This window comes from Ornithorhynchus anatinus, chromosome 2, assembly GCF_004115215.2.
Source record: "Ornithorhynchus anatinus isolate Pmale09 chromosome 2, mOrnAna1.pri.v4, whole genome shotgun sequence".
NCBI lineage: Eukaryota > Metazoa > Chordata > Mammalia > Monotremata > Ornithorhynchidae > Ornithorhynchus > Ornithorhynchus anatinus.
The window spans coordinates 94,463,867-94,475,970 of record NC_041729.1 but is presented as its reverse complement, the minus strand read 5'-3'; the positions used below and the strand labels follow the sequence as shown (position 1 = coordinate 94,475,970).

At 41.2% G+C, this 12,104-nt stretch overlaps 1 protein-coding gene across 25 annotated transcripts in view; it reads right to left on the bottom strand.

The window, feature by feature from the left end:
• The window catches only part of EPB41L2 (erythrocyte membrane protein band 4.1 like 2), a 236,759-nt gene that overhangs the window by 19,419 nt on the left and 205,236 nt on the right, over positions 1-12,104 (bottom strand). For 8 of the 25 annotated variants that reach the window (XM_029082766.2, XM_029082749.2, XM_029082775.2 and 5 more), the window contains 7 exons: positions 10,576-10,617; positions 10,425-10,457; positions 7,651-7,797; positions 6,496-6,582; positions 3,110-3,277; positions 1,214-1,267; positions 417-983 (listed from right to left, as the gene is read on the bottom strand). In XM_029082766.2, the coding sequence (XP_028938599.1) occupies positions 417-983; positions 1,214-1,267; positions 3,110-3,277; positions 6,496-6,582; positions 7,651-7,797; positions 10,425-10,457; positions 10,576-10,617 (1,098 nt within the window). Of the gene's footprint in view, positions 1-416; positions 984-1,213; positions 1,268-3,109; positions 3,278-6,495; positions 6,583-7,650; positions 7,798-10,108; positions 10,172-10,424; positions 10,458-10,575; positions 10,618-12,104 lie in introns of all 25 variants that reach the window. The other 17 variants (XM_029082863.2, XM_029082913.2, XM_029082824.2 and 14 more) reach the window with 17 other exon arrangements.

The following is a 12,104-nucleotide window of genomic DNA, read 5'->3' as shown; positions in this document are numbered from 1 at the left end:
AGCCACTCAAATCAATTGCTATCACAACATTCAAACAAAAAAACATTCCTGAACTTCATGGATCGAAAGACGAGAAGTGTCAAAAAAAGCAGCACAGGATAAAGACAGAGACAGATTTGGAAACAGAACATTCAAAAAAAAAATGTGGAATGGAAGCAAAAAAAATGGGTACGGCATGGTGGCTCTCGGAAAATCTGCCCTACCAAGTGATCCAGTTGCAGCAAAGAAGCTAGAAATCAGGAACAAAGCTGGCAGAAATTCACCGCTCAACAGTGATTTCCCACTTCCAGGAAGAAAAGGATCACAATCTTGCTGGAATGCCTGAGCAAGAATGAGCAGGACAGGAGAAGAAAGGCGGGGGTGTCCACCCGGAAAACAGCTCCTCAATTGAGATCCCATCCTGCTCACCCATTTACCTCTGAACAACAAATAATTTGTGGCACAACATCAATATCCACATGAGACACATCTCCGTTTACTTTATGCTGCTCTTCCTCTGTGTCTTCTCTCGTGTCTTGCTTAACCCCATCTGTTAACCGCATCTCTCCGGGGATGACTGGGGAAACTAGGTTTTCCTGGGTCACTGTTTCTGTGGGGACCGTATGGACAACTGTTTGATTTACCGAGTTGACTTCCCGCACAGCTTCCAGACTCTGTACTACCTTTGCGGTCTGATCTTCCTTCTCCTTGAAGTCTTCTTCATTTTCCTCCTGTTCTTCCCTGATGGTGCCCTCTGTCACTCGAGGATGGGGCCGGTATTCTCCCACATCTTCTTCCTCACTCTCACTACTGCTGCTGCTGCTTTCGGATGACAGTGACGTGGAGTCCTTCTGAATCAGGGGCTCCCCCTGACGAGCCTCCTTGGGCTCCTTGCTGGGTGGAATTTTCCCCTCACCATTCATCTCTTCTGTGATTCCTCTTTGCTCTTGCCCAACCTCTAACTGCTGCTTCTCCTCCACTACAATCAGAGTTTCATGTGAACTCTGCACGGAGAAAAAAATGGATGGGGGATAGGAAGGGGGTGGGGGGAACAAAAGTATATGAATAAAAATGATGAAAAACAAAAGAGAATGAAAAAATATGAGAACCGATGGCAGTTTCATGTCATGGAGGAAACTAGGATGATGGTTATGGCTTACTGGAAGGGAAGGGAGGAAATGTGAAGTAGATAAGAAATGCTAGATAATGGAGTGAATGTGGACAACAGATAAACCTTAACAGTGTCGGTGGTTCCAGTGTAAGGCCCTTCTGCTCTGGAAGCAGGTTTCTGTGAAACAAAAAGCAACCAGGGACACAAAATCAATACAGTTTTACCTCAAAACCAGGTAAAACAGACAAAAAAGACAAATGACACTGCCAAGCAAGAGCATTTGCCAAACCTTGGATTTAGCCTAGCACAACTCACTCTGCCCTACGCTAAGCCTGTAGAGTGAGAGGGCACCTCCCCAACTCAACACGAGTTCTTCCCTCAGTCAAGCCCAGCTGGATCCCCAGACCAGACCCCTAGAGGCAGAGCAAGAGTGTTATGCATGTGTATTGCTTATCCTAGGTGCAGATGTCCTGCAGAGCTGCTGGGATGGATAATCCTAGCAAATATTTGCTCAAACCCAAAGAGTCATGCACCTGGATTCTAATCCTGGCTCCGCCACTTGCCTGCTGTATGACCTTGGGCAAGTCACTTAACATCCTTGCATCTCATTTTACTCATAAATACCAATTTTCCCTCCTCAGATTATGAGTCCCACGTGGAACAAGAACTGCCTCTGAAGTAATTGTACTCTACCTCAGTGCTCAGCACAATGCTTGGCAAAGAGTAAGTGCTTAAATTACCACAAATTATTATTATTATATGCACCTGCAACAGGCAGTGATTTCTTTTTCCTCTGGACCCAAGGAGGCAGTCCTGAAGGGAGGGAGGGTAAAGGGAGACCCGTAGACCATCCCACCTAAGTTTACTTTTCGACTGCCTGGCCAACAAGCCAGGAGGGCCTACACTAAACTTGACTAACTCGTGGTCACGTATACATACCCCAAAAAGGCCCTTTCATGCTTCTCTATATACTTTGCTGGCTTCTCATCTGGAATGGAAATGTAAACATTCTACCAGGGCTTGCTAGTCATCCACTTCAGAAGTTTCATGATCCTTTCAATCCTGTTCTGAAAACTGTCATAACTTTACTGAATAAACTGTCCCGGCTCATGCCTGCTGCTTGGTTGAGTAATGTCAACCAACAGAGTTAGAGGTGTTTATTATATTGACTTTCATTTACATTAAATGAAAATGACCACTGAATTGGTTCTAAATCAGCAAAGCAGATACGGGCTTTGCTCCCCCTAAAACTTACAGCAAGAAATGAGGAGACACTGAATGCTCAGACAAGACACAGTGACACTTACAAGGCCACACCCGCTTTTATGCAGAATTGCACACATAAACACTTCGTGTTTGCCTGGACCTGAATCTCACTTGTGAGTTTGAGACTTTCTTTATTAGCTTTCCTCAGGTCCACTATCCATTTATGCAGGACGGGAAGCAAAGAAAATGTACAGGACTCATTTTACTCCACATGTACCACATTTTAGGAAGGGCCACCAGGGTTTAAGGGTTTATTCACAAGGCTGCTTTATTCTGATGTACTAAGAGCATGCTATTTCTAAAATGAAAATCTGTGTATACTTTATACAAGCACACACAAACTCATGATAGTCTTAATTGCGTGCCGAGAGCACCTGCGGCAGGCAAGTGAGATGTCCTTTACCTCCTGCTACTACTGAGAAAATAAAAGATCCACTTTTTCTGCAAACCAGAAGTGGGATTTCCACCGCCCCGCCCCCATGAAGAACAATATTTTGTACCTATTTCAATAATTCTTTCCAAACCACAAGATTCTATAAGGCTTGGGTTCCGCAACAGGGTATTTATAATTTGAGTAACTGCACAAGGATAGAACGAGTTATTTCTTCATTTAGCCTGCTCAACAGAATGCCTCATAGACAGAGAATAAAATAGCCCCATCATTCAAAAGGGCTGTATTTTTAATAAAATCACCCTATCATACAAAAGGGCTGTATTTTTTCATAGGTAAGTGAATAAAAAAGCAAAATGCACCTCTGATAACTGTGAGAAGGTGGAGGCGGAAAGCACTTCAGAGGAGACATTGTTTTTCACAACAGTGCCCTCTGCTGTCCGAGGGGTAGCTGGAATGAAGGTGGTTTTCGCACTAGCAGAAAAGCCCTCTTTACTAAATAAAATTGAGGTTATCTCCTCTTCTAGACTCTAGACAGGTTGGAAAGGGGAGAGGAAAGAATTAAACAGGAAAGAAAGGACACAGAACACAGCAGTGACCTATGGAAGAAAAGATAAAGTTAGACAAGAAGAACAAAGGCAAATCAGGAAAACACCCACAGGAACAGACCAAAAGACAGCAAGTCAGGAAAGCATTCTGTTTCGTAGCATGTTTTAGCGGACGAAAGTGAGAACAGGGGTGGGTGGGCAGCCTTGGTGTACAGGAGTGTTGGGCAGGAGCGGGAAAAATGCACCGAGAAGCAGCCGGCTATAGATCTAGTTGAGAACAGGCACGCAACCGCAGAACGAGGAAAAAGAAAAGCAGCTTAGCCTAGTGGAAAGAGCACGGGCCTAGGAATCAAAGGATCTGAGTTCTAATTCCAACTCCCACCACTTGTCGGCCGTATGAACTAGGACAAGACACTTTCCCTGGGCCTCGGTTACCTCATCTGTACACTTGGGATGAAGACTTTGAGCCCCATGTGGGACAGGGATCGTGTCCAACTGGATTAATCTGTATCTACTCCAGCACTTACTACAGTGCCTGCTACATAGTAAGCACTTAAATACCATCCAAACAAAAAATAATGAAGAATAATCTGGCTCCAAAAATGAGAAAGGCTAAAATGGACCAGCCATTACATCCTAGAACACAGTCCCCGATGCGCTTAATAAAGCAGTGCCTGTCTCTCCCCTAAAACACCGTGAATCTGTGGGATAACAGAACTACTCTGCTGTTTCTCCACACCTCAACCACCATGCGCATCAGTGCTCAGAGGGATTTTTATTAATGACGCTAAAGACAACTGGTTATGGCCCCCAATATTTCAACAACCTCAGGATGGAGGGGAAATGAGGGGTATCATTCCTGAGCCCCTACTGTGCCTGTAATGGTGGAAGAAAGGGAAAGTCATCATCTCTAGCAGCTGGGACATAATGCTAGAGGCTGACTGTCTGGATAGAGGATGGAGTCAAGAGTTGGCTTCTGTAAAGTCTCCATGTATTTTCCACATGGGTAGACTTTCATAACTCGTTATTTACTTCATGAATTTTTCCTTTAGGGCTGAAGCCATGTAAATTGCCCATGATCAAAACGGGTTCAAAATTAAAACACTGACTAATTCAATAGGCAAATCACAACTTCTCTTTGCTTCAGTTTCCTCATCTGAAAACAAGGATGCAATACCTACTCTCCCTTTTAAGACTGTAAGGCCCATGTGGGAGAGGGACTGTGTCCAACCTGATTAACCATAAGATACCCCAGCAATTAGTACAGTGTTTGGAACACAGTAAGTGCTTAACAAATACTATATCATTACCCGCGCTACAGTCTCCTTTTCCATTATGAACACTGGCTCACTTTGACTGACTCAGTTGCCACCTGTTACTTTCTGTGAAATAACTTGGGACAAAAGGTTCTCAGGCTGTGTAGAATGCCTATACCACCATATAAACTAAATCAACATATTTAGTACTTTCCGTATTTTTTCGAAGAAAAAATACACAGAGAGCACTAAACTTGTTGATACAATTTTCCCAAACCACCTCCATAGTTTTATTATCAATCTCAATTTAACTGTGAAACAATTCCTCTTCAAATTGAAAAATATAATACATTTGTTATGACTCGCTGTGGAATTCATCCGATTCAATTTTCCCTCTCTAAAATTAAAAGCAATTCAAATACTTAAACTTAAAAAGAACAAGCTATTTGGGAAGGATATTAAAAGGATTCTACATCAACACATAATTTTTCTCAACTCTGTGGGTCAGAGAGGTGGACATTTTAGGGTAAAAGTTGACTGGAACAACCTGTCTGATGTATTAAGCTATAGATCTCTTACTAAACAGTGTAGTCTAAAGATGATTTAGAAACTACGGAAAATAAACATTAATGTAAAAATCTTAAGCTCGTCTTTTAAAACCCTCTAGTCAATACACTATACTGTCTTTTTGATAGTTGTTATATAATGCAGTCCCTATATAATGGACAGAAAGTAGTCTATCTATAGTCCATATATTCTGGAATAATCTACATTGGTTTGGAAATAGTAGTAATTTCAATTTACAGTCACTAAGGGGAGAGATTCCCAGGATCTTCTTTAATAGCTTCCTTCTTGCGTAAGGGTATTCTCTCCATGGCCATCTTTTAACATTTTTATTAATAATGTTGGATAAAAAAATTCTATAACTAAAGACTCTTTCTTATTTCACTGGATTGGTCAACCTCTCAATCTCCGTTAAATATGTAAAGTAGCTTTCAATCAGTGCTATCAAAGCCCGTAATCTTTAGTCAGTTCACCAAATCCAATATGCTCTGAAAGGGACTTAGCATTTGTTCAGTAAAAGAAAATGGAGCAGAAGAGAGTAATACAGAGCAAGAGGGAAAGAGAAAGTCATCTAACTTGCTTTAGGGAATCATTTCTACTAGTAAGCACTGAAGAAAGCAGATCAAGTAGTCCAATTATGTGCTTGAGCAGGCCAAGACTTGGTTTTCTAAGAGTTTTACCTTAAATAATGAAACTTACTGGGAGAAGCAGTGTGGTCTTAGTGGAAAGAGCACAGTCACCAAAATGCAAAATGGAAACTTCTATCATCACCTCTGACCTAATTTTAATCAGATCATAGCACACCGCAAAAGAGTTTGACTATCTTTATCCAGGACTCTGAGTAAATGCCAAGTTTCTCTGAGAGTGAAATCACTTTGGGGCTGGGTTTAGAGGCAGGTCAGAGTTGACCTTAATTCCCAAATTTTACAGGTTCCTGTGTAAATGTCTCTAATCTTTCTGAGATCATCCAACATTGTGCAGGGCTGAGAACTGTTACGAGTTGTGCTTTTGAACCTGATACCCCAGGTTTTCCCAATTGCGTGCTTCATGCATCCAGAGTATTGAAAGACATCAAAATTTGCAATGCCATCCACTATGTTCATAGTGGAAAAATAAAACACATTACATTTTAATGGTATCTGACTATTAAAGGAAAGTACTTTTAGTCCAGTACTTGAAATATTAGGATATTCAGAAATTTTGTCGATAAACACAAAACTATTTTCTTCCCTAGTTTAAGTTGGCTTAAAACAAACTTGCACAGAAGCAGCGAAAAAAGTGTTCATGAAAGTACTGGCAAGAAAAACAAAAAGGAAAAAAAATGAAAAAATGAAAAAAATGAAAAAGGCGAGAGTAGGCGAAAGGACGCAAGGTGAACACCTTGTCTGTTTCCTCATGCTTTTCTTCAGTAGTCCGGGGTGGTAGAGTCTGTGCCTTCTCATCTTTGAAAATGCGATCTCCTTTTCTCTAATTTTTTTTTTTAAACAATGGACATAAAAGGCAATAAGACAAGCATACAACACCTGTACCATCACAGAGACCAGAAGACAAATGTGTGAGTTAGCAAGACATACTCATCTGGGATAGATCGGGGCAGGTAGAGAGCAATTTTGAAACAATTCTTTTTGGTGTCTACCACCATAACTCATATTAACATTAGCGATTTCATGCATCAATAGATTTCTAACATCTCGAAAGCAAAGTCCAGTATCTTTCTACAGCCATCCAAAAGAGCCATCTACATTGGAGGTATGTTGACCACACATTTTTAAATTTTACACCTCTGCCATCCGACTCCCCACCCATCATTACAAAAACCACTACGCTCCTAACTTTTCAATTCTTTTTCTTCTTTAAGTCCTTGTGTTTTATATCACCGTATGCATTTGCTTTTGAAGATGCTGCTCTGCAGAAGAGACCTCTCAAGATTCATGTCAAACGTTTTTTAATTACGTGTTATAAATGCACTCTTGGAAGTGATATGTCCTGGATTTACTGTGGAAGGAGAAGGAGGCTGCAGTATGTCATCTTAAATATTTATCAGTAAAACAAGGTATATTGAGGCTCCTGTTTCTCCAAGTGCAATCTAGCCCTTTATTTAGGATCTTAAAATAACCTTTTATAGGCTAACGGTTTATATTGCCACATTAAGATTCTAAATAAGACATTTTTATCCCATTGTCTTTTACAGAACTCTCCATTCTATAAGCTAGCAAGTAAATTCCTCCTCAATAATGACACAACCCAGTCAAATGTGGAAAGTTGGGCAACAGACCATCTGTCAGTAGTTTCCTAGAACAGTTTTCTTCCATGATGGTTGATCCATTTTTTAAAAAGTACCCCATGTGTAAATGCTGGAACAGTAGTGATGAGCTCATTGTTAATAACTATTGAGTTATTAAAGTATTGTTAGAAGAACTAAAAACAAACCATGGGACACTTCAAACTTTCTTCTTACCCACTACTCAGAGGATGGCAGTGTGAATGAAGGATAATTACTAAAGAGCAAACTTGAAACGCATGTTAATGACGTACCCCTTGTGACTGTAGGGACAGAGGTGTGATACGCCGCTTTTCCCACTCATTAGGGCGAGGCTCAGGTGTGGATTCCATAAAATTGCGCTTGAGTTCACTAATGCTAGCCTGATGTTTCAGTATGTCGTCCTGGGCCTTATCCAGGTCCTAGCAATGTGTGATGTAAGAAAAAAAAAGAAAAAAAATCCCAAACGACAAAAACAAAATAAAAAAACAGGACAAAAACATGACAAAGCACATTTAAAAATAAAAATAAAAACAAGAAAAATGCCTCATCTCAATAGCCATGAAGCCTTAGGTGGGTAACCTCTAGTCTACTCACTTTTGTGAGAGATTATGCTCACTTTTTCGGCCCACCTTTTTACTCTAAAAACCTATTGATTTAGTAGTTAAGGATTCTACAGGGCTCTGAAAGCATCTGTGACAACTGTCAGACCCACAATAAACTAAACCAGCAAATAATGTAATTAAAAGGTGATATTTTTCCTATTTTTTTATTTACACACAAAGAAAAATGAACTTCCCTAACTCATCTATCTGTGCTGGCAAGATGCAAAAAAAAAAATCCTCACCAGGCACCCACCGTGTTAAATATGATAGTGCTTCTGAAGGCTAATAAAAGCCAGAAACCTGGGGCCTCCTGAGACTTCTCCATAGGACAATACTAATGGGAGCAAAAGGAACTTGCTGGCCAAAACAGTGAAGGTGCCTGTCAGAGGACCTCCATTACCATAAACTCCCTTTAATTGCTCCTCTCATTATAAAGGAACACAGTATCATGCATCTTGTAATTAGCTTTCCATATTCATGCACAAGCCAGTAGCCGATTCACTGATTCATATTCACAAAAAAAAAAACCAACCCCTCAAAAAGTGGGGATAAAGGCAAACGCCCTTGCATGGCACAAAATCATAACTGCGGCTAGAGACCAGGCACATTTCTTGAATTTGTTCAAGGCAATGTTATGCAATACATTTTTCAGCTGTTTAGTATATTATGCAAAAATTATTACCAGTAGTTATCGAAGCTGCCAAAAAAGCAACCAAATAAATTAGTCAGGTTACCCTGATTTACGCATCTCCATATTTCTGTATAAAATGTCAGAAGAACAGATAGATGAAGCTGTGCTGTGAGCCAGGGAATTCCACACAGCCCCTCTTGGATGGACCCCACTTTGTTAAAGTTAGACTAGGCAGAGATGGTTTCCTTTTCTTTACCAATGTTCACTACTATTTCTCACCAAAAGTTAAAGATCAAGAGCAATATTCCCTCTGGACTAAGTTCCTTGTGGGCAGGGATCATGTCTATCAAATCCTAATTCTATTGCACTGTACTCTCCCAAGCACTTAGTACAGCACTCTGCAGCAGGAAGCAATCGCTCAACATCACTGATTGAATATTCCACCTAAATGACTAAAATGTCACCACTGCAACATGGGGAAAACCTAGAGTTGGTTTAAAAAAAAAAACCAAAACTCTCAGATTTCTACCGTTTAACCAGAGCTGATGTTAGACAATGCACTAACCATCTAACATCAGAAGGAATTGATCTATCAGTCAACTGCATTTATTGAGCACTGTTATTTTTTGCATGGAAGACTTGAAAAACAAAAAGTGGAAGTCAAACACAACGCATATTTTCCATGACAGTTATAGGTGTGTGCATCCTAATCAATCTTGAAACCTTCTTACAATTACTACACAATTTTCCTTGCAGTTTGCTCTTTCCCCTCACCTTACTGCCAGCTTTCTTGGACACTGGGAAGAGCCCTGAATCCCCTCGGGATTGCACAGGGTAGGGGCCAGGAGTGAAGGATGATAGCCTAGAATAGTCACTGTCAGTCAGGGTAGCCGTGTGGCCTAGTGGAAGGACCACAGGCCTGGGAATCAAAGGGGAACAGAGTTTTAATCCTTCCTCTACCACTTATCTGCCGTGTGACCTTGGGCAAGCCATTTAACTTCTCTGGGCCTCAGTTCTCTCATCAGCAAAGTGGGGCTTCAATACCTGTTATGCCTCCTACACAGATTGTGAGCTCTGATCATCACCTTAGTGCTTAGTACAGTGCTTGGCGCATAGTAAGTGCTTAACAATACACACAATCACTCTTATTCTGTTATCATTATTATTGAGAATAGACACTGACTAGCACAGGCTGATTTCTCCCCCACCTCTAGGGTCCATCCATGAAGAGGCAGTGGAGCCTACAGGATTAACAAATTTGATCCACAATCTAAAAAAAGCTGTTTTTCCCAAACGTTACTTAGAGAACTTCTGCTGTGTCCCACCCCCCAGCCCACCTCACAGAACAAACCGATTACATGCAATACCCAAGATGCAATTCCCCATGCATTTCATGCGCTGTGCTCACTGAAAATAGCCAGCCAGCCCGTGAGATCTCCCAACCCCTGCAGCTTTGGCAGCCTTGAGTACGGAATGGGTTTCTTAGAGTATACAAACCTCCAACATTAAATTGCTATGTCTGACATAAATATTTTCCCCGTATACTCTCAAGGAATTGCTCTGTGAAATCAAGCCACACACAGGAGAAAGGGGGAGGGGGGAGGCAAATGAAGATAAATGTTTTGGCAAGCACCAGAAATGCCCCGGCAATTGATTAACTAAGATTTAAAAAAAAGGGGACAAAAATAACAAGAATCAAAGGCACACCTCAAACCAAACTCAAAAATGCACACAGCAAGCAGCCCTCTCACACCAACACTACCAGACAGAAAACAACCAGTTGTTCAATTGGAGGAGGAAAGAAATCCACCACCTTTGGTTGGGTTTCCTCTTCTTCAGTCTCTGCCTATCAAGGCACACCGTGAGTAGCCAAAAAGAAGAGGAGGTATTAGTGAAAGCTGCTCAAGTGACACAGAGGAAGTGTTGATTGCTGAAGCATCAAATGGTGCACTGCTTTTACAGACCTGCTTTGATTCAGCCCCACAGTAAGCCAGTTGGGTCTTCACCTATGGTGTTGTACATATGGTTGAAGCAGTTCTTGACAAAGAGTGAAATGGAAGATGGGAGCTGCACTTTCTCATCCTCTGGATGATCCTGCATCTCTGAATGCCTCTCACACAAGGGCGGGTTGGGAGGTGGGGTTAGGGTCGGGAGGGGAAAGGACTGTTTTGAATTGGAGGGTGCAAAAGAACAAAATTCATTCTCCTTGGGTGTGCAGGCAAACTAGATATGAACTGAAGAATTGTTCCTAGGCTTTATTCTGGGGACAACGCTCCGTGTTTTGCCTTAAAAAATGGTATTCTGATAAAAGTACAGTTTGGTTTTCTTGGAGATTATTGCCTGATTTTATCACAACAGTGTCCACTCAGAATTGATTAAGCTGTGCCAGAAATTTAGCTGAAAGAAAACCCTTCAAATCACAGTAATAATACATTCTTCTTTGGGGTAGTGTCACTGAGGATATAAAGATATCAAAAGCCATGTAAGAGAAGCAGCATGGTGTAGTGGACAGAGCACGGGTCTGGGAGTCAGAAGGTCATGGGTTCTAATCCTGGTTCCACAATTTGTCTGCTGTGTGATCTTGGGAAAATCACTTCACTTCTCTGTGCCTCAGTTACCTCATCTGTAAAATGGGAATTGAGACTGTGAGAGCCCCACTTGGGACAAGGGACTGTGTCCAACCTGATTTGCTTGTATCCACCCAAGCGCTCAGGACAGTGCCTGGTACATAGTAAGCGCTTAACTACCACCATTATTTTTATGGTTATTAAAAATACATTTTGAACACTGGCTTTAAAGTGCAAAGGGGAAGGAGAGATACTTTCCCATCAAATGAGAAAATCCCTCTTCATGTAACAGGAGAATGCTTACCTGTCCCACTCTGTCTGGATAAAGGTGGTTATTTCACCATATGTGGGAACAGATGTTTGATATACACTATGGACAGAACAACTTGGAAACAGTATGACAGGCCATTTACTGTACTTGCAGTGCATTTCCACTTATTGTTAGTTGTAGAATACCTCATGAGAAGCAATGTATGAAACAGGAAAGTCAGTTTGTTGAATACCACCTTGTAATGATGCTTCTTTTTGTTTTGATCACTTCAAAGTGTGCTTTACGTGCATTCTCATGATAGCTTTTTGGGACATGTAGGGGCATGTGCTATTGTAGAGGAAATTGAGGAACAGAGATTCATATGTCATTTAGTGATAGATCCAGGAATTCCCAGCTACTGCTAGAGCCCTCCCCAATTGCAGAGTTTGAAATAAGCACCCTTCTCATTAGAAAGCCTGTAATTGGACTTCAGAATTTTTTTGCATTTTTATTCAAATTCATTGTAAACTTTGCTGCTCCCTTTCAGCCAGCACAGACTGTATTTACCATGGCAACAAACAGCATTTCTCCAAACAAACCAAACAGTGACTCCCCAAGGTGGCGTCTGTTAAGTGTGACAGTGCATTTGTTAATATTTGCCTACTGACAAGCAAAA